The sequence below is a fragment of the Anabrus simplex genome, chromosome 1, assembly GCF_040414725.1.
Source record: "Anabrus simplex isolate iqAnaSimp1 chromosome 1, ASM4041472v1, whole genome shotgun sequence".
NCBI lineage: Eukaryota > Metazoa > Arthropoda > Insecta > Orthoptera > Tettigoniidae > Anabrus > Anabrus simplex.
In genome coordinates this window covers 501944376-501966623 of record NC_090265.1, presented here as the reverse complement: position 1 = coordinate 501966623, position 22248 = coordinate 501944376, and the positions used below count along the sequence as shown (strand labels likewise).

Genomic DNA, 22248 nt, shown 5'->3' with positions numbered 1-22248 from the left:
GGTTCTACCATAACATGTATCGACTATATCACCTAGCATACCGTACTACTATTAATTTCAAGACATCAAAATGTAAAACAAGCGGAAAGAGGATAGTTCTGTTGACCTGTCAATGAAGTTCACATTCGAAATTAGGAACTATGTCCGCAAGAATACGGAAAACCACGAACGGCACTGGAAAACATTTCCAATAGGTCTAAAAAAATACTTATTTGTTAAGGAAAAGGCTAAGCAATTAAAAATAATATACCAACCGAAGAACAAAGATGAGGCTAATAGTTAAACAAGGTATTAAATAAGTAGAGCTGAGAGAAAAACAAATTGTCTCCAGAAACATCCTCATCAAGATCAACTTTTACTAAACCCAACAAAAAAAAAAAATATGAAGCCACATTGCACCGAATACAAGATGACATATTTGACAGCCTAGCATCCCGCAATAACTTATCCGATTATCTCGATTTCTCTAAACCTAAATAAATGGATATTCCACCTTGAAAAAAAATTAAATATAAACGAAACTTACCAGGACATCCTTCGTGGGCTCACGGCGGTTTCTCCCCATAAACACAAACCATTTTATTGCCTGTGAAACAGGCCATTATGAACAGAGCACTCATCTTCTCAATCATTTAGTGGCCGCCTCAGGCATACCAATATCCGCATTCCGATAACTTCCAGACAACACAAATTTCTCTAATTCGAGAGCAGTAGTTCAGAAAATATATTAAATCTTCGACTTAATTAAATGATCGCATGACTTATAAGACGAATTATGGAACTTGCGATGAGGTTCGTCTTGGAAGCAATCAATCAAATTAAAATTTATCAATGGAACCTGAGAACTTAAGTAAAACATTTTTTTAAGTAAAATGAATCGACCCTACAAGTTTGAAAACAGCAACGCTACCAAAAATATAAACAGAAAGAATAAGAAGAATTATTTTTGTTCTTGTCAAACATTCGAACCACCAACGATCACCAAGACACCAATAATTTTTTTTTAAAAAAAGTAAAATGGCTACTGGTTGTTATGAGTTGTCGCCGTCGGTCGAGGAGGTCGAGGCCCACGGAGAGTAGAGTATTATAGCTCTTAAGAAGCAGGAAGAGTGCGACCAATCTTCTTTGCTGCACTGAGCGTGGCGTAAGACATTTTGAATAATTCAGAATGGCTCAGATGGAGGTGGGATCGTCGGAAACCAATTCTAGACTAATGTATACAAGTGAACATATTAAAAACATGTTCCTTAATATAGGTCGAAGGTTTCTTTTTGTTGAAATGAATAACACTAACAGCGTCGAAAGGTTTGATGCTACCGTCAGAACGGAGTTTCCACCCAACAATAAAGGTTATGTAGCACAATGTACAGAATGGGTGGAAGTTTTCTCTACTCTTACAAGGTCTACATGGATTATAGAGAAGGAAAGTCATTCCGAAGTAGTGTATAAGTGTACTCAGCAACCATGCAATGCCATAATAAGTTTCAAGAAGTATTTTACTGAAGACCGGAACTTTAACGATGGTCTGGATATCGAAGTAACGGTAAGTTCTTAAGAAAGGCATTCTCTCAAAATTATGTGAATCTGTAATTGACAAAATATAAATACCGAATAATGCTTACAAGATGTGCAGATCTACGGTACGTAACATTACACTGTAAGTTCAATTACTGAAATATTAGGGCCTATCGTTACAAATGGCTGTTTGAGATTAGATGAACAAGAAAATAGTGTATATTAGCAATGGCTAGGGTTGTACCTTTGAACATGTGATTGAAATAGTTATTTGTGAAGTCTTTAGACTCATCTGCTCTAAAGTCATGAAAGTTTTAAAACGGGGGGGGGGGGTGAATTTCAAATCCACGGACAGGGACTCATATAATAGAGCATGATAAGTCAGACAGCACAGGTGGTGTAATCAAATACAGAAGAATGAAGATGAAATTCTGAACCCACATACCAAACACGAGGTGGATCGTCGTTGCAGATCCACCAAGGCAAATGAGGATCAATCTCCCAAAGTGCTTACAGTGCTTACAGAGAGAAAAAGGTTTGTTCAATTGTTCCTCAGATGATAATCCTCAGCTCATGGTTTGTGAAGAAGCTGTTACGGTACTGTTAGTGTTGCACCAATACAACTTATTCTCAACTAAGGTTAGGTTGAATGGAGAATCCAACTTTCATTCTCCACTCAACCTAACCTTAGTTGAGCCAGAATCCAACTTCCATTCTCCATTCAACTTAACCTTAGTTGAGTTGATGCCAATATGGGACAAAAAAATTAGATAAGTTATGAATTACACTTTTAAATAAGTCAACTTTTGATAAATCGATTAATTTGGTGAGATATCAACTAAATAGTGAAGAGGCTCATCAGGTAGAAATAAAATGAAGTCACACTCGTTATTTAAATAATTGGCATGAAACTGAAATGGAAGACAAGGGGAAAGTTATGCCTAGAATAAAGTAAATAATATGAAAATCTTGCTTTTAGAGAAGGGAAAGAAAAAGCTAGGTTACCTACTTAAATAGTCGATCGATCATCTTTGCACACAGCAAAACTGATTCTAATTTTAGTATTGAATTTACTTATTAAATTATTTATTACTATTTAAGTATAAGGAATGGAGCTACCGGTACTGTTCTGTAGCTATCAACGTTCTGAATTGTCAAATTGACTATCATCAGTGGCCTAAGTCCACACACAGAATCTGAAGTAGCAGTGAGAAAACAAGCCTTCTGCACAGTAAGCACTATATATGGCTGATCCAATGAACAGCCAGCATGAAAGGAAGAGGGAACATGACATATTGACACTACACTTTTGTCTTGAAGCAGAGAACATGAGGTAACTAAACATGTTTCATATTGAAAATAAGAAGATTCATACTAATATTTTTAAATAATAGTAGCCTAAGAGAAGTCTCCAGGATTGTGGTATGTGTTGTGTACAGAGAGTAGAGCAGCTCCCTATGAAATTTTTGATTTAGAAATAAATACTAAGAGAACACAGGGTATCAAAGCAGCCAGTGGCCATAATGTCCATAATCTAAATAACTGGAGTATCATTTTTGCAGAATGTTAACCAAAGAAGCCGACACAAATAATGTGTACAAAATTTTTCTGTGGAGACTAGCAGAAGTAATACCGATTTTGCAAAATGTTCCATCATTCATTGAACCTTTGTCTTTCTTTGTATGTTTTCAGGTTCACTTTAGGCATACACACCAAACATTCGTTGCATCAACTTGCTGTGCTTTAAATATGTCTAATGTGACAAAAATGAAATTCATAAACTACTTCAAGGAAGGAATGAATCCTTTAGCTGCTAAGCAGTATCATGAAAGACTGGTTGTGGAAAATGGTTGTGAAGATATGCTGACCAATGAACTATACAACCCACCAAGCTGTCAGGTGTACTATTTATTTCATCATTGGAGGTAAGTCATCAGCCTGTTTCTGTCTGGTTAACCCTCTTAGTGCCATGCGTATTTACTGTGGGTATGCTAAGAATCCCACCCGTTTTACAACTACATTGCAAGGCTGAACAAGATTAACCATAATTCTCCAAATTTTAAGTCCAGATAGTTGATTATGATTATTGTCCCAAATTGCTCAGAAAGTTTGACTCTGTTGATATTGATAGTCACTTTTGGGGAAGAAAAATTTTTTCCTGGGAAATTAGCATGGAGCAGATCATATTTTTCAAGTTCAGACCTACAAAAGTTATCTGAAATACATAGGTACTCACCTAAGAATGATTTGTATCAGGATGTCTTATGATTTGTACTTGCTCATAGTCACACGTAAAAAAAAAAAAAAAATCTGGGGTATTCTGCCTAGTATTAATTTAATTTTTTAACACTATCTACAAAAAAATCGTGTACGATTTATACTTTTTCAGTTGCTACCACTTTTAACACTTGTGGACCCCAAGCATTATGGGTGAAGCCCCTGTTTGCACTTTATGCACTGTAAATGGGATCTCTTTACTGTCCACCATGTTTTTGCTACACACAGCACATAGTTAGGTTTCATCCCAGAAGTTTTTCCAGTAGCACTGCGGGAGGACTTAGATCTGTCGGATGTTAGCTGGAGATAAGAGGTTTTTTTCTGACATAGACTCATTTGAGTTCAAGAATAAATGGAAGATTTAAATTTTCACCTCGTCATTTTCTTGGTAGAAGAGTTTTCCTTATAGATAATATATGCATTCAGCAACATTCTCGCGAAAATTGAAAAGACAACCTTCTTCCAAAACTTGAGTGTCTGACGCTCATTTAGGCAAGTACAGCATCATATCTGAATCACCAACAACCCCCATAAATTCATTGTACTGATGCATAATTGATGGCTTCATTACCTCCTTAGGAGGTCTGTTCTTTCTTGGTTTAGTGGTAGTTTTGCTTTCAGCAATAGAATGCGTAGACAAGAGCAACACTAGATGTTTTTCTCCTGGTAGCCAGCTGTCAGGACCTTGTCCTTCCTAAAGTACCTAGCCTCACCAATAGCAAATTTATATTTCAGTTCTGAAGGGATATCTTTCCTGTTTTGCTGGAGAGTACCTGTGAACAATATGCCCTTAGTAAACAAATGCTGGGCCAGACATGAGTTTCGACTTGACGTTTGAGCGCTGCCTTTTGGCGGAGGGTTAGTCAATTAATCAACAGCCAATCATGGGCAGCCAGTCGCTCCAATAGAGCGCGCTAGACTCCAGATCTGGTTTCCAGTGTTGTCAGTCTGTTGTTTACTGTAACCACGTGCTATCAGCTGTGTGTTGTATTGTGATCAGTTCTTTTTGCGGTCTTTGTGCTAGGTTGTTGATTTATATTTCATGGTGTAGAGTTTATAAATTTATTGCTTAGTATTTTTTAACAGTATAGCGCATTATATTGTGGTGAATAATGTGTAACAAGGTACAATAGTGATGTAGTTTATATAGTAGCTTAGTTTAATATTTTGTTCGGTAGTTATATAGTAGGTTAATATTAGGCCCGTGTCTGAATTTGATATTCTGTCACGTCAACGCCTACGTCTAAGGATGAAGTTCCCAAGAGAAGAAAGACCTTCGGACGCGTTACTCTACTAAAGAGCCAGGCCCAGGAAATTGTTTGCAATGTCAGGGAGTATTTCGAGGACAAAGCTAACGGCGCGCCTCTTTTGCCTGTTACAAGTAACTAATGTTATTTTGTTCCGTATTGAAGATACAATAAGTAGAACTCTTTCAAGATTTAAGTTTTACTTCTTTTGCCTGTTGCGAAAACAGTTCAGGAAACGGTTGATGTGACCAAACTTAACAGGAGTACAGTTATAATAAGTACTTTGCCGAGGACCAGACAGCGGGGCCATCCAAACTTGAAACTCCAGGAAACAAGAGGCATTCAGCCTAAATCAGTAACTGAATTAAACTCTTTTTTCAACAAGATGTGATTCGTCGGCACATTTACGCCTATTACCGTTGGAAAGAATATCCAATTTATAAATTGCGTCGTTCTCTTGAAAACAGTGAACTCTTCAGTGGGAGCAAATCTTCTTTTAGAAAATTGATTAAAAATATGGGTTTTAGGTACAAGAAGTTCAACGGGCGAAGAGTGCTGATGGAGAGAAGCGATAATGTGATGTGGCGGTACAGATTTCTGAGAGAGATTATTGAGGACCATTTTGATTCTATTGTATGGTTGGACGAAACTCAGGTTAATGCTCATTCCCAGAGCAAAGGTTGGACAGATGATTCAGTAGAAGGCACTATGCCAGTACCTGTAGGGAAGGGGGGCAGAGTCATAGTGATTCAGACCGGTACAAGGTTTTGTGCCAAATTGCTTGTATGTGTTCCGATCTAAAAAAAACGGAGATTACCCCGGAGAAATGAACAGTGGCACATTCCAGAAATGCTTTGAGGAAAGCCAGCTGAGCAACTTGCTTGTAAAGCACATCATAATCGTGGACAATGCCCCCTACCACTCTGTCATTTTTGACAAAGCACCAACAATGGCAGTTAGAAAAAATGAGTTGATTAAGTGGTTGAAGGAGCACAATATTTCGGTTCGCGATGACATGAGGAAGGGGGATCTCATGCATCATATGAAACAAAACACGCCCTAGTGCCCATTTATGTGGTGGATGAAATAGCCAGGAGGCGTGGGCATAAAGTAGTTCGCCTTCGACCATACCATTGCCATTTTAATGCCATAGAATGGATTTGGGTCCAAGTGAAGGATTATGTAGCTGAGAATAACCAACTCTTCACAGTTCCAGAAGTTGAAAGACTTATTTTCGAAGCCGTAGGCCGTATAAGTGCGGAGGACTGGAGCAACGTTGTGAAACACAAGAAATCTGAGATAATTAAAGCTTGGGAGAAGGAAAGTTTCACAGACGATTATGTTGAAGACTTTATTATCTCATTAGGGTCAGGCGAGAGCGAAACCTCAACAGACAATGATAATGCCGAGTGACTCAGAAATGAGTGGCGTGTTCCCTTTGTAGGATTATTTCCTGCCTTAGGAGAAATTGAACCTAACAGCACTGCGAGCTCTTCTACATGGTGAGTAGAAATTTAATTTTCTTTTCTCACGTTTTATCTGTTCAAGCATTGACATATTTTTATCTTGTAACCTTATCCTAAACGTGTTGTGTGTTATTGTTCATCTTTTGTGAATTATGTATGTTGCTACAAAGAATAATTGATTATAGACTTTAATTCCAGTATATACATTTCCGTTCGTGTTTTGTATCGTAAAAACAATTCGTAGCAATTTGGCACCACCATCTAACTTCCGGTTAACTGTCAGTTCGAAACTAAAACCAGAACTATAATTGTAGTAAAGAAATTGTCTGTTACCACATGATAGCCTTTCATTAGGTAGTTGGTAATTTAGTCACAACAAGAAATGTTAGTCCATATTTCTGTATATTTTTTTTCCTATCGACATTGCTCTTTGCTCCGCAGTAGAAGAAAAAACCCAAACAATAATGTGATACCGAGTTGCATAGCATCCAGAATTTTATCCCCCACTAGCGGATGTACCTGTGCTTCACTACGGGATTCTCAGAAAGACTGACTTGGTGGTTTTCTTAACTAAATTCAACATAGGTCATTACAAAAACGTCACTAGGAATGTAGCGATTGAAAGCAATGTTATCATATAAAATACTCGATCAAATGAAAAACCACACACTTTCTCACTTTCAACGAACAGTACTACGGTGCCGATCTAACATTCCAAAGTTGAGAGCTGGAATAACCAAGCCGCAGACTGCCATGAACACTCCTCTGTCATTATTCCGTTAAATATGCACACTACTCATTCCAATCAGTGCCTCACAGTAGGGATTGAATAGCTTGAATGCTATGATGAACCAGTGGTATCGCATGCTAAAGGAGAAAGTTATCTAACTCCCCAGCTACTTCCCGCCAATATACAGGCAGGCTGTTACACTCGGTACGACCAGGCGAGTTGGCCGTGTGGTTAGAGGAGCGTAGCTGTGAGCTTGCATCCGGGAGATAGTGGATTCAAACCCCACTGCCGGCATCCCTGAAGATGGTATTCCATGGTTTCCCATTTTCACACCAGACTGTACCTTAATTAAAGCCTAGGCCGCTTCCTTCGCACCCCCTATTCCTTTCCTATCCCATCGTCGCCATAAGACTTACCTGTGTCGGTGCGACGTAGATCAAATTTTAAAAAACCTCGGTACACTGCAGTAATCCTATCTATCGGGGATGAGTGGAAACAGAAGACAAAAAGCACATCACAACAAACAATGGTCAATGTAATGTTATTGTTGATAAAGTTTATGAGCTTTCTATATTGCAGACCTTTACATTGGTTTTCTTTCGACTCTGTGATATTAGGGCGTCTTAAAAAATTATTTATATCGTAGACTGTAGTTCCTTATTCTCAGACTTTAATACCTATTTTCACTAAATACTGTTTACCCATTTTCTCGTGACTCGGCGCTGATATGGACTTAGTAACAAAAATCCAAATTCATGAATATCTCTGTGATTATATGCGGTACGGAAACAATGTATAAGACATAAGTGATCAGAAATTTAATAACTTCTTACATAACTACTACTAACTTACGACATAACCGAAGTTAAGTTAGTTATGTAGTATTTATCGATACGACCACTAATACATAAATATTTGAGAATTAAATTTCAGGCCTTCCCCTAAACTACCATTTCACTCAGCGTGAATAAAATAATTTATAGCCTAGATTGTAGCGGTTCATCACCTGACTTTACATTCCGATTTTCATTAAATTCTCTTCAGCCGTTTTCTCATGATGCGTGTACATACAGACAGACAGAAATTACGGAAAAGAAAAAATGCATTTCCTTGTTACTGTGGACATGACCGATACAGAAATACCATTCTTTTCAAATTCTGAACAATGTACAGACAAAACTCTTATTTTATATATATAGATTTGTGATGTTTTTTGTTTGGAAAATACTGCAAAAAAGAGGAATGGCATTTTGTTCCAACTCGTCTCGTCTGTGCTAAGGTATTTGTGGGGAGTGTCATGGTGTCAGAACAAATTGTTGGCATGACCCACAAGAGGACTGAAGCGAGCCCATGGGTCATATTTCTCATGGCCTTGTGGAATCAATGAATCATTATTCACAAGGTGAAAGAATTTCAGTATTACCTGGGATCTGTTCCTTGAGAGCATCTTTGAAAACCTTGGGATGACTTGAGTAAGTATGAAGATATTGTCCATGAGAGTGTAATTCCCATCTCTAACAATACAGCGATAAAACCTTTCATTTCCTTTAGAGGAATTACGCAGGAATTCGGCTTCAGTTATGCTGACTTCGAGAATTGAGTAGCATATCTCTTAGTTTGTCACCATTAGTGGCCACAGAGCCTGAGTAAAGAAGAGAGAAAAATACAAAATAGGTTTAGTGTCGCAAGGCGGGACATGCTTTGGACCTGGATTTTCCAAGTAGGCAGGTGCAGGGTGATAACGAGTGTCACTTTCAACAAAAACCCTCTCGAAACGCAGATCTTTGGGGAGCATCATCATCGTTATTCTCATTCTCAGGACCGTCATTTGCTCCATCACCAAGTTCGGAATCTCTCAAAGTTCTCACATATATTCGCAGCATTACTTGCGTGGTTCCTGCCATAACCTCACTACTGTCACTGTCCGAGCCATTATTCTCAGAATCGCTCCCATTAAAGGGTGAAGTGTTCAAATACTCCACTAACTCGTCATCGTTCACGAACACATCACCGTCAGCATCATGCCTTGCTGCCATTTTTATTAGCTACTCAGTGACACTTCATAAAACATACACCAAGTTCAGGCACTGATAAAAACCAAATGAGCAAATGTAGTGACAGTCTGCATGCCTTTATTATCCTACAACCAGTTTTTCCACCCTTCAACAAAAGAATACTCAGTAGGCCTAATTAGTTTTTATTAAGGCACTAGCGAGAAGAGCGTAATCACGTTCCCGGAAATTTTAGCGAGAGTACGGAGCAACGTGATTGCGCTCCTTGGCACTCAAAGGGTTAATTTAGTATAAGCAACAAACTAATCACACAAGATTTTGCAGATCTTTATTCCTTTCAATTGAAGCTTACTTCCTGTACACATCTAGCTAGTAAATTCTGAAGAATGCTATTGAGAAACCAGCATTGTGATAGTTTTAAAACACACCAAAAGCAATTGATGATAGAATCCCCATTGATTTAACATTCCATGTGATGAGGATAATTCCATGTAAATGCTGAGGAGATCTGAATAAGAAACAGACTTCAACCATGCAGTGCTGTGCACTCAATAGTACAACAAACATTGAAACCTTTTGTTATATCCATTCATTTTATAAATATTGCCATCTATGTCCACATTTTTACTTCTGTATATTGTAGTCTTGGTATTCTCAGGACTTACTAATAATTCTTCAGAAAATCATTAGGGAGATTGACCACAGAACATATTGTGCAAAATAAATTTTGAAAATATTTGAATGTATTCAGGAACTTCTGCGTATTGTTTTTCATTTCATTAAAATGTTGATAACAGTAGTATTTTTTTCCTAAACTGTAAGACTATAAATTTGCATTGTAGGATACCCAACATACATATTCAGTATGCACTTAGCACATCCTATAAACACTGTATCCTTGATCAGTGATCATTCTGGCAAACAAAGATTAGTGACAGAAAGGAAGTGCAATGAATTATGTGTAAGAGCTAATACCCTATTTCCTTTTCGACACAAAGAAAATGAAAAAAAAACAAAAACAATAAAGCTTGCATACAAGATCCCCCAAACATAGTCAGATAACCACTTTGAGACAGGTACAGACCATACACGAGAGCGCAGATGACATCACACCAATTTGTCAATAATTTGTCCGTCGGACCCGTGCAATGAAAACACTTCAAAACAGTGCGGTACATTTCTTTGGTTTGCATAGTTAAGAAATGTCCGCCTCCGTATTATTCTGCAGCTCCAATGACTTCTCACAAATAGATGAATAGTTTCATATGTCTGACCCGTGCATTGCAAGCATGCATCAGTCGTGCAATGTGTGTTTTGTAGTTAACAACATCCGGCAGTCTACGGTTTAACATAATTAGTTGCCGTTCTCAGAGACCCAAGTTTAATTCCCGCTCCTGCCAGAGATTTAGGAATGGCACGAAAGTTGTTATGCTGTAAAATGATTTATTGCTATTAATACAGCAAGCAAAATCATTAACGAAGTGATTGTTTATTACAGTGGTCTGCCAAATTATTATACTCAGAACAACTATTTGCCTTTTTGAAGAGCAAAGCTGCAATATTTTTCATTGTTAGTTCTACAGCTTGTCTATTCATGAGTTATTTATTCTTTGGAGACTGCTACATATATTAAGAGGTTGGCAAGTCCTGAAATAGTGTCGTGTCATTGTTGGTCAGCCTGGAACTTCAGCACTATTGGCGCACAAGTTGTGTATTGCTATTGTTCGTTGATGTTATAGTTATTGTGGTCTATCTGTTCTCTTTTAATGTTTGTAATTACAAGTTACTTGTACAGTAAGGAATGTGGAGTACTTAGTAATACAAAGCCGAGTGGAAAAAAAGCATTAAATCCGTTGTTATGCCCCGTTTAGGGATTCTAACCTACAAATTGAGACGGGGAAGCATTGTGACATAACCCTTCGTAAGAAAGCCACAATTTCTACATTATTGCCCCACTGTCAGTATAACCAATGGCAGATTGCATCAGTCGTGGGAGTTTCACAGTCATCGGTGAGAGGTATCGCCAAAAAATGAAAACAAGCACACCTCTAGACTCATGTCGCAGAGGTCGGTGGGGCAGAAAAAGAATAACTTCGCCCAGAATTGACAAAATAATTCAAAATTATGCAGCAAAAATTTGTCTTACACCTGCTAAAGTGTTAACCAATAAACTTTGGAATACTGGGATTGCTTTATCGCAAAAAAATTTAGAGTGGCGTTTCAAAGAGATGGATCTGAAGTGACACAGCCCTTTAAAGAAACCAAAGTTGACAACTGCTATGAAACCAACAAGGCTTCAGTGGGCTAAGGATCACAAAAATTGGTCAGAAGAAGATTGGAATGAGGTTTGTAAAATTGTACATGCAATTTCTTGTGTTCTCATGATATAATATTGATTAATACTTTCTTACACTGGCATTGTATTTTTTTTAGGTTTGCTTCTCAGATGAATCTTTGATACTGATCCTTGATGATAAAACCGAGTTTGTTCGACGCCGCACCCATGAAAAATTTAATGAAGAATGTGTTGTAGAACGGGTGAAACATCCTCTCTCCATAATGATATGATGTGTGATTAGCAGCAAGGGTAATGGCCCTCTGTATATTGTTCAAGGCACAATGGGGAAGAATCAGTACGAGCTGGTGCTAAGGAACAAACTTTTGCCTCAAGTCTCAGAATGGTTCCCGAAAAATGATTTTACCTCCATGCATGAATCAGCACCATGCCACAAGGCTAAATCGGTAACAGCATTCCTACAGAATCAAAAAAATTAATGTATTGGACTGGCCAGTCAACTCGCCTGACATGAATCCAATAGAAAATATTTGGAAGGCACTGAAAAAAGAAATTTCTAAACAAGGTGTCATTACAAGCAAGAACATGCTCCTAGAAAGACTTAATTAGGTTTGGAACAGCCCATATATGGGGGGACAGGCAATAAAATGCATTACGAGTATGCCAAGAAGGGTCTCTGCACTGATTGTTGCTATGGGTGGCTTCATATTATTTATTTTATGAAATACTTCCTCTCATGCAGAGGCTGCCTTGCAACAAAGTATACTTTTACATTTATATTTAGAAGAGAAATAGATATTCTGTACTTGAGAAATGTTGAAGGTAACCTAATTGTAACAGTGATTTCTTAGAATTATCGGTGAGCCCCTTAAGGCTATGATGGCAATCTCCCGTAACGTTGTAACTGGCAGGGACATCCGTTTCCAGAAATTAGCGGCAAAAGCGGGAATCATTCCCCTTGGTCCAATCATCAGACCTACTATGTCGATTTCCTCTAACTGGTATTTCTCCCTGTAGTAAGGAATTGTTGGAAAGTATATATTCCTCTTCTCTAGGTTAACATCTGAGGGCTGTTATGGCTTTCAAAGCGAATTGTGGGGTCGATGATGTAACCTCTCTTCTTATTCTTGAAAGCAATGATGTCAATCCTTCTGTGGCTTCCGTTGTTCGCTAGGCCATGAACCTCTTCAAATACCTGGAAACCATGCTCTTTTAGCATCGCCGCAATTAACGAGCGGATGTTATGATGACGCGTATTCCTTAAAAGTTCACCATGAGGACAAGATCCCAGAACATGCGCAAGAGTTTCAATCTCCTTGAGGCAGCGCCTACAAAGGGAATCGTTCTGAGATCTTCCTCGTACCGATCTAACTGCTGAAATGTTTGCTGTCATCTTAATTGCTTCACGCCATTCACTACATGATAAGCCTTGATGGTCTCGAATCTAGGAGTTGGCAGGAGTGTATTCATTGTACAAACATTACAAAGACAATTGTAGTTACGAAACTGTTTTTTGTGTGGAAAATGGTAAATAGTATATGTGAAATACAAATGAAATAAAGATAATGCATGAAATATATTTATTTTGCCAAAATATTAGCAAATCCATGTATTTTCAATCTGAGTATAATAATTTGGCAGACCACTGTATCTAGTAACTCAGGCCAATATTAGGTAATTTTTGAAGAAGTATATTTAAAACGTGATAAATTGTTTTACTCATCAATGTACCTAGCAAGTAATAATAATTACGCTATTGGTTTTATGTCCCAGGAACTACTTTCATGCTTTTCGAAGATGTCCAACAAATCATACTTCGTGTTAATAAAAACACGGAGACAAAAACGTATGAAATTAAACATTATGACAATAAAACCTCATTTTGCATAGTTAAGAAATGTCCACCTCTGTAACGTACTGCAGCTCGGATGATGTCACACAAATAGGCGAACAGTTTCATACGTCCGACCTGCGCATTGCAAGCATGCATCAGTCATGTGATATGTCTGTGTTTTGTAGTAAAGAACGTCTACAGTTACCTTAAAATATCCCAAGCTTTCCTGTTATTTATTTTTTACATTGTGGAACTTCTGGCACTATCGGGAGACTTACAGATAGCATACCGTAACTTTAAGCAATGTGGTCTTATCTCGATTGCAGCTTTTAGGTCAATCTTGATATGATAAAAAAGAGAGCAAATATTAAACATACCCTACTTAAAAAGAGACCTTGAATGCCCTCAATAGCAGTGAAGATGACGTGGGACAATCACAACGCCGGTAGGAGAAAAAATGGCAGCATAAGACCACAATGATTGAAATGAAAGCAGTGATTAAGTTTACTGTGTGATGGGCCTAAACCAATCCAGAAGTAAACCTGAGTAATCTGCCTAGTGGAATATTGAATAGGTGGATATTAAAAATACCACTTGTAACATACTTTGTATTTACAGGAACCAGCAAAAATCGCAACCCCAAAAATTGTGAACTGATCCCTTCTAAGCAAATAATAATCATACGGTGGCTTGACAACTCTTCTTTCTGTCACTATTGCTTCAACAATGCATGGAGTTCGGCCAGCTTCTGTACTCGAAACAAAAAGAAAAAAAACATCATTGCCCCTTGGAAAATATAACCAGTATATGGGTGGAACTGATCGAATGAACGAAAACACTGCACTGTACAGAATACACATCCGAAGGAAAAAGTGGTGGTGGCCTGTATTTGCATGGTTAATAGATGTGTCCATTTACAATGGAAAATGGGGAATGATCTTCTCCATCTGCAGTTCACAAGACATATTGTGCAGTGCTACCTGACATCCAACCCAACGCTACCGAGAGGGCCAGGTCATACTGCAAGCTCTTCAGGATCCATCTGGTTGCCATGGTTCATGATAAGAAACGGAAACGCTGTGCTGCGGAAGCCTGTTAAGGTTGTCCCCGTACCATGTGCAATAGGTACGTGCATAGAATGTTTTGTACCATATCATACCCAATAGGGCAATTGTGGTAAACAAACTAAAGATAAAAAATCGAGTGTCGTAATTTGTTTGACGTATTTATATTGTATAATCTGCCTAGCGTGCCATATTTGGCACATGCTATATTATCTGTGTTACATTGTGTATTAAAATAATTTCATTCAAATAGGCCTATTATAGAAACATACCATAAACAGCCTTTGATACTATTTTTATATAGTTCATGTCCAGAAATTAATTCAGGCAGAAAAGGGTTAATACTCAGAATACAATCATAAATTTGTTAAAAAATAGTGCAGAATACATACATGTACAATTTATAGTCCTTTACACCCGGAAGTCACTGCACGAAATGGGAGTTTACCACATATTGGACCCCCTTATATTTTGCAGCTATAAAAGTGGGAAAAAGGGGGGGGTACAATACACGATGAAATAGGGTAATATTTACATTTTAGCCATGTTTTCGATTAATTCATTGCCATCTGCATGGTTAGAGAATACATACATTGACAACACTTGACTCCTTCCGATCAAGAATAGTGGCTACCATAATATTGGCCTGAATTTCATAATTAAGAAACCAAAGTAAAAGGCAAGTATACAGTGGTGCCACACACATCCTTTTCTTGCTATTTATTATTAACATTATTTCCTCTTAAAAGTTTGGGTACCATAAATTCCATTCTTTTCATGTTTTTCCTTGTCTCTTTTTTTTTTTTTTATTGCTCCCTCTACCAGCATTAATCTGCCATTGTCTCTATTCTATCGTATGTTATTCTATTATGGTTCTATTGATGCGATGCAACTCGATTTACCTGTTGTAGATTTATGCAAGATAATTATTTCCTACGAAGAGAAAACTGTACTGATAAGTTTTAAAAACTTAGCACTTGTATTATTTTGGAAAAATGTAAATGTAATGTGCATAAATGATACTCAGAATGTGAAATACCTTTGTAAATTCTTGAGGCACATCTTATTACATCTTTATTTAAACAAAAATTTAGGCTAATTTTAACCAACAGGACATGTGAAATGGGAATGAATAGAAATTGCACAAGCTTTTTCTGTGGTGGCATTCAAATTATCCCCTCACAACTCCACTTTAACACATCCCTGGCCACCAGTGAAGTGCACAACCATCTGAAAACAGCTCTGGACAATCAATAACGGGTATTGCCGCCATTTGAAGCAATAACAGCTCGTATTCTATTTGTTGTGCTGTCAATTAACGTGATGAGATAATATTGTGGAATAGGAGCCCGTTCTAAAAGAGCAATTGCCTGCAGCTCAGCCAAGTATGAAAATCTTGTCAACGGATCATGCATTGAAACTAAGTTTCCTCTGATATACAAGAAGAATCTCCTCTACATATTAGCATTCATTTAGAGCCATGATTTTTTATGAACACTACCTCAGTCCAGGCATGAGAAGCGACGTCCATTATATCATGACAGAATCTATGCAGGGTATTCTTGCCGACAACGTACAAGAGGCATAGCATTCCCCAGGTCTCATCCCCATCCTTACTCGTCCATCTGCAGAGCTGAGGTTGAAACTGGATTCATCACTGAAGAGGACATTGCTCCAGTGTCGAATTCTTATGTTCTTGAGCAAACTGAAGATTGGTTAACCGATGCTGACACGTCAACTGGGGCCCAGTAAGAGGTCTTCCTAAACACAGATCTGCCTCTCTTAGTCTTTTTCTCACTGTCCACTCAATAATATTGGCATTGCACACCTCTTGACACCTACTAGCCGGTATGGCTGTAATGTGGCAATCATGTGACACCTCCACAATTAAAAATCAATCATTTCTGGTTGCTGTGGACTTCAAACTGACCGACCCAGGTAATCTACAAAAAGAGTTGTGTTCTCGAAAGTGCCTTACTATTCATTGCATGCTTGTGGGTGGTTCCCAGCACATCCACTGTATAACAGAAGCTGCGTCCACATCATTAATGCTTCTTCTGGTCTGCCATCTTGAAAGCATTTTCATTCAAAAGTTCGTAGAATGTATGTGAAGACCGCCAGGCACAAGCTTAACATTAGGAAAGAATGGACACATTGAAATAATGTAAAGCTCCTCCATACAAATTTGTGCGAAAAAGACAATGTAAGACTTCCATTCTTACAAAGGTTTTACTTGTCTTTTTTGTAAACATTAAGTGTGTTGCCTCACAGAGATGAAATGAATGATACCTTCAAAAATCATGGAAATATTTTGCATTCCAAGTACCAGTTTAGTACATTAAATGTGCATTTCTCAAATAACTCCAGGTGTTGGATGTTTCTTGCACATCATTGTATTCCAACACTAGTTCATTGCCTTGTTTCATTTCAGGGCTCATAATGGGATTCTTGAAGCTGTAAAATGTGTTATGAAAGAAGAATCATCATCTGGAGACTGTCAGATATCTGAAGCAGAGAATTTTGCTTCTGATGAAGACTCGCCAGAAAAATGAAACAAAATAATTTCAGAACTAATACAGGGTAAATGGAGTCCTCTACTCACTTTCTTCTGAGTAATTTAAATGTTGTATGTCTTCAGAAAAATTACAATGCAATGGAACATGCTTTCGATGCGCGTTTCTCTTGATATTAGGAGCACAAACAAAATGTGATTGAACTTGTCTCTTTACTCGCTGTATAACGTTTACCAGGTAAACACTAGATTTGGTTTTCACTGAAACTTGTTGGGTTTGGTAAAGAAGCAGACCATCACCAATTTGGATAATATAATTTTTAAACATGCCTTCTTGAAAGAAATGCAGCCATATTGCTCTATGTCATACACAAATAGCAAAATAAGTAAGTACTGAATATAAAACAGGGTAAAGGCATTTTGAAGCAATTAAATATCACATATAAACCTCTAAAATAATATTGGGACACCAGAAAGTCGTGGAGATATACTAAAAATTAAACACACATTCAGAACTGTCCAATTTTTAACTTAAAACTTAGAACATTACTACTAGTGATTTTCTTAAGTAACACAGACAGAAACAAACCTGAGATAAAGAATAATACTCCTAAATCACTTGGTAAAACAAATTAAATTGCAATACACTGGAAGTTTGAATTCCTGTATATCTCTTATTGAAAACATAATAGCCCAATTTCTGTCCACAGTGGAAAATTACATTAGTAACACACTTATTTTAAATTTCATATGCACTCTAAATGAATTACACCACATTATGTATTTACTTGATAATTCTACAAACTTTCAATTCTAACACCACACATTCAAACAGTCAGAGCTTCAATATTTGAAAAAGCAACAAAATGGCATGTGTAGAACAGTATTGACAGTATTCAACAACACACCACCAATTTTCATGGTACTTCAGCCACTTTCAATAGCGTGCTTGTTGGCGACCCACTTTGACTCAAATATAAATTGCCAACTGATGAGATTAAAGAACCTGTGTAAAATGCCTGTGATGTCATAAGTATGACATCACTAAAGATCTATTGTTCCTAATAAATGGCTATTAAGCAAACTTACCGTATATGCACAGTAGCGAAAATTTAGACTTGGTTTTAGGATATTAATTCTCTGTCTCAAAAAACACTCACCGTGTGATGTCATTGCTCCTCATCACCCTCTAAACATGTGCTCTTGCAATCATATATAGTGCACTATTATATGTTTTATATCTTGAGTAAAAGAGCACAGTATTTTCACGCCTTATCATGTTACTTGCTCTTTAATGGATATATCTAATAGCATTTAAGAGTGCCAGTAGGGGAATTGGGGATGGTCCACTGCTTTTACCGTAACAAACTTGTTTCCTCGAGCCCTGCAAAACATTCTAAACCTTATACGTTTTCCTTGATTTCCAATTGCATAGTCTTTCATTTAGCTATGTCCTATCATGAAGGAAGACCAAATACAGCTGAATGTATTTTCACTGTATACACAACATAACAGGTAGTTTGTTTTGTTGACTGCAGCAAAAGATAACGCATTTGTCCTCATTGCACATCTGTCTTCAGAGTACAAAAATGTACGAGCTAACAAGATAATGTTATTTGCTCACCAGGTAACTTATTTATATTTCTGTAAAATCATGATTATTACTAGGTACAACTTTTCTTCCGTACAAACCAAACCTCTTTCAGAATTCTTTGCAAAATCTTCTCAACTTTGTGCTGTTGTCAACAGTGTATCAAGAATGTTTGTAAGCAAAGAAATGAGACATTTCCCCAAATTTGAGTGAGAAAATTTTTAAATGTTAAAATACTTTGCCATATGTCGCTGCTTACCTATATTTGGACTAAACTTGATTTTTGCATCCAGATTCAAAATCAGCACATAAGGACAAACTGGTGTAATTTCCATGTTCAGATTAAAATATCTTCACTCCCTGAAGAGAGAACATTTGTATGCAGTTTTCTGCTCACTTATTATGCCTATTCAAAAAGCTTCTCAAGTATAATTTGGCTTGGTCAACAACAGTTCATGTAATATTGGTATCAAGGTATAGCATCTCTAGCATATGTCAATATAAACCTAGTCATAATATAAGTTGATACTTCCAGAGATAGGACCTTTGATCAGAAAAATTGCAAGGCACTGACACTAGGGTTAAGAAACCAAGTTATGTCTTTGCAATCTGCGTTTTATTTCTTTATACCTTTTTGCTCAGTGTTGGATTGAAATAAAATCTTTCATGCTAATAGTTCCAAGTTCAAATGTATGCATTAAAAGCATATTTGTTTGACCTCTTGTACTTTCGAGAGGTTTCTTTGTGTCTTTCAGTAGTTCTGTAAGATTGTGTGTGTTCTTAAGTGTTCAGTAATATGACTGTCTTGCATGTAATTAGCCCTCCCCCTATTTAAAGACCTAAGCTCTCTCTCTGTGTTGGTAGTATATGAGTTACAAGACTTACGTATGGCACAAAAATATCAGGTAGACTCTATCTTGAAGTAAAGTTACAAAGATCCTTACTTACATCGATGTTATGTTCAAGATTATTTAAAACTGATATTCCACAATTTAAATATGAGTGTGTCACAACTGCTAAAACATCACTGTACTGATTCTTGGTTCATAATTAAGGCTGTAATTGAAGTAAGAGCAAATTATTGTCTTAGTTTATAACTGAATATATTTATTTTGTAGCCTTCAGAATTCTTAATTAGTCCCTTTCTCATTCCCATTGATATGTAATACAAAAGGCAACTGGTTGATTACTGTTTTGTTGTGGGGAGTTGCCCACTAGAAGCTCAATATGTTACATCATGTGAAAATTAACATATTAAAAAACTTAAGATGTGTTTTATGAAGATCAGTGACTATTATCTGAGTGTTAAATGGCATTTCATTTGAATTAGTTAGGAAAGATGTATCATTTTGATGAATGATGATGTTTCAGATGGCATTATTTGAAAATCTGGTATTTTATTTTGTGCCTATTGTACAGTAAAAGGCTAAATGTTAAATGAAAATTTTCCTTGAGGAAACCAGTGTGCATAATTCTATTTCCCTATTTACATCATGTGGTGTTCTATACATGTTAAAACCTAGTCAAAACCAAAGAACAGTTAACAAAAATATACAGAAAGATGCTGATAAATCAGCACTGTCCATTTTGAAGAGTGCAATGAGTTTGAAGAGAGGGAGTCATACTGTGTCTTGCAAGTCACCTGTCAAGAAATTGGCCATAGCAGTAACATAACATTAACTTGAGGGATGATGCTCATCCACCTGCCACAGCAAGGTAGGTTCCCAGTTGTCCCTACCAGGACTTCTTTAAATTCATAGCTAATCTAGGAATCAAATTTGCTCCCCCTTCCACATCAGTAGTCTGTTTCTATATATTTAAATAATGGAAATATTTTAAATTTTGTATCAAATATATCCGCTTCTATTAGTTTTCATTTCAGATAGAAAAATTTGTGTGAAAAATATAATTTTTTAATATTGCTAGAGTTCTTTACAGATATTACATTTTTGACTGCAGATATGTTATTGGTGGTTGCAGAGTAGGGCTTACAAAATACAGTATGAAACGCCTCATACAAATACTACTCGTCAAATTGCCATTAAGAACTGTTTAGAAATAGATCTAAATTATTTTATTCCATTGTTTATAAGGAATAAAATCTTCATTTGTATAAAATTATGTGTTTGTAAAAAGTTTTACAAATACCATATTTTTAAACTGATTGAGATGGCGTGTTATATTTCAGTGGAACAAACTGTATTTATTACTTGCATTCAGCAGAAGGTTCCCTCATAATAATTGTACAGTAGATGTGATTATCACTAAGGTATATAAATGGCATCAGTGCTTATTTTAGTGAACATGATTTTATTTCTTGTGACTACATGATGACTGTAAAATATTTATTTTAACATATATCTTTCCTTATATGTTCCTATGTACTGATATTACATATTAATCTATCCATTTGCATTTTGTAAGCAAATTTGTATCCACTAAGAATTAATTGTTAAGCTTTACATTCCAATTTGTCAGTGTAGAATTCCATAATCAAAACTGTTAATTGTTAAATGATTCAATTCTACATTCCATAATATGACATGTAGCATGTGTAAGCAAACCAGGTCATCTTCATTGTTAGCCATTGGTGACATTAATTTAATGTACCTATATCTGGAATTAAGAATATTAAAATTGAATGACAAGAAAAATATTAGTCTTCAAAAATCTCTAACAAGAAACTGGGGTTCCAGTTTCTCTCACCTATACCTAAAATCACATTTAACAACCCAGGATGAAAAGTTTCCTATGAAGAACGGCTTAGTACTTACTTCTCACGAATTTAACCTGGCTGTAAGTATTAGTCTCAGTAGGGCATGAAACCTCCCTTCAGTGGATTCTAATTTTGCAACAGATTGTGGGATTGTAAGCTATAAATTTCATTTTTCCTCCATACTGAAGTGCAATTATAAGAAATAAATTGTCGATTTATTTCTTATAGATGGTGGGATGTCTTAGTTCCAAAGTTAAGATATTGACGAATATTTCTTCATTAACTTATACACTGTTCTACCTTTTAGCACCGAATTGTTGTAGTCAGTACCATAGCTCAGTATTGCCAATCCAAAAATGATATTTCAAAAGATGTTTAGGAATACCAAAATGTTCATGAAGTTACTGAAAATGATGTACAGTAGTCACTACATATTGTCATTGCCGGAAACAAATTTCCTATGCTTTAGAATGGTTGCCACTATGTGGCAAAAATCTCCTAAGTGACTTAGTATTTTTATTGATGGGAAAATCTCCAATGTGCTTGAAGGACACATAGGAGTATTATACAACACCAAACTGCACACTGTTCATGCTACCGGAAAGTATCTCTCATGTGTAATAACCCTAGTGTTATATTTCATCATCTTCTGCTTGACAATGAAAGGCTTATTTGCACTGTATGGTAGTGACGGGCAGTCTGAGACGAGGTCTTGAGACTAGCGCAGGCATTATTTCTCGCGAGAAATTTCAAGAAATCTCAAGAGCGTTGTCCCCACAATGTGCAGCGAGCAGCATGTCGCAGGCTTACAGGTAGTCGGAGCTGAATGTTGTTTGTTCCGAATATGCGAATAGCCAACCACAGGCCTTCTCATTTTCGTAAATACGTGTCAACAAGCGACGGGCGTTCATTTATACCCAGGTCTATTTTGACGCAGTATAACATAATTATAAAGGATATACATTTTGGTAGGTACACGAATGAGTGG

At 36.8% G+C, this 22248-nt stretch overlaps 2 protein-coding genes across 3 annotated transcripts in view; one reads left to right on the top strand and one right to left on the bottom strand.

Moving 5' to 3' along the window:
- Positions 1-22248, bottom strand: part of Cdk2 (Cyclin-dependent kinase 2) — a 148579-nt gene that overhangs the window by 101260 nt on the left and 25071 nt on the right. The gene's annotated exons all lie outside the window — the stretch shown is intronic.
- LOC136857023 (uncharacterized) lies at positions 958-21198 on the top strand. Its single transcript, XM_067135370.2, has 3 exons — positions 958-1543; positions 3208-3440; positions 16873-21198. Exons 1-3 carry the CDS (start codon positions 1169-1171, stop codon positions 16991-16993), a joined length of 729 nt encoding a protein of 242 aa, XP_066991471.2. The 5' UTR covers positions 958-1168; the 3' UTR covers positions 16994-21198.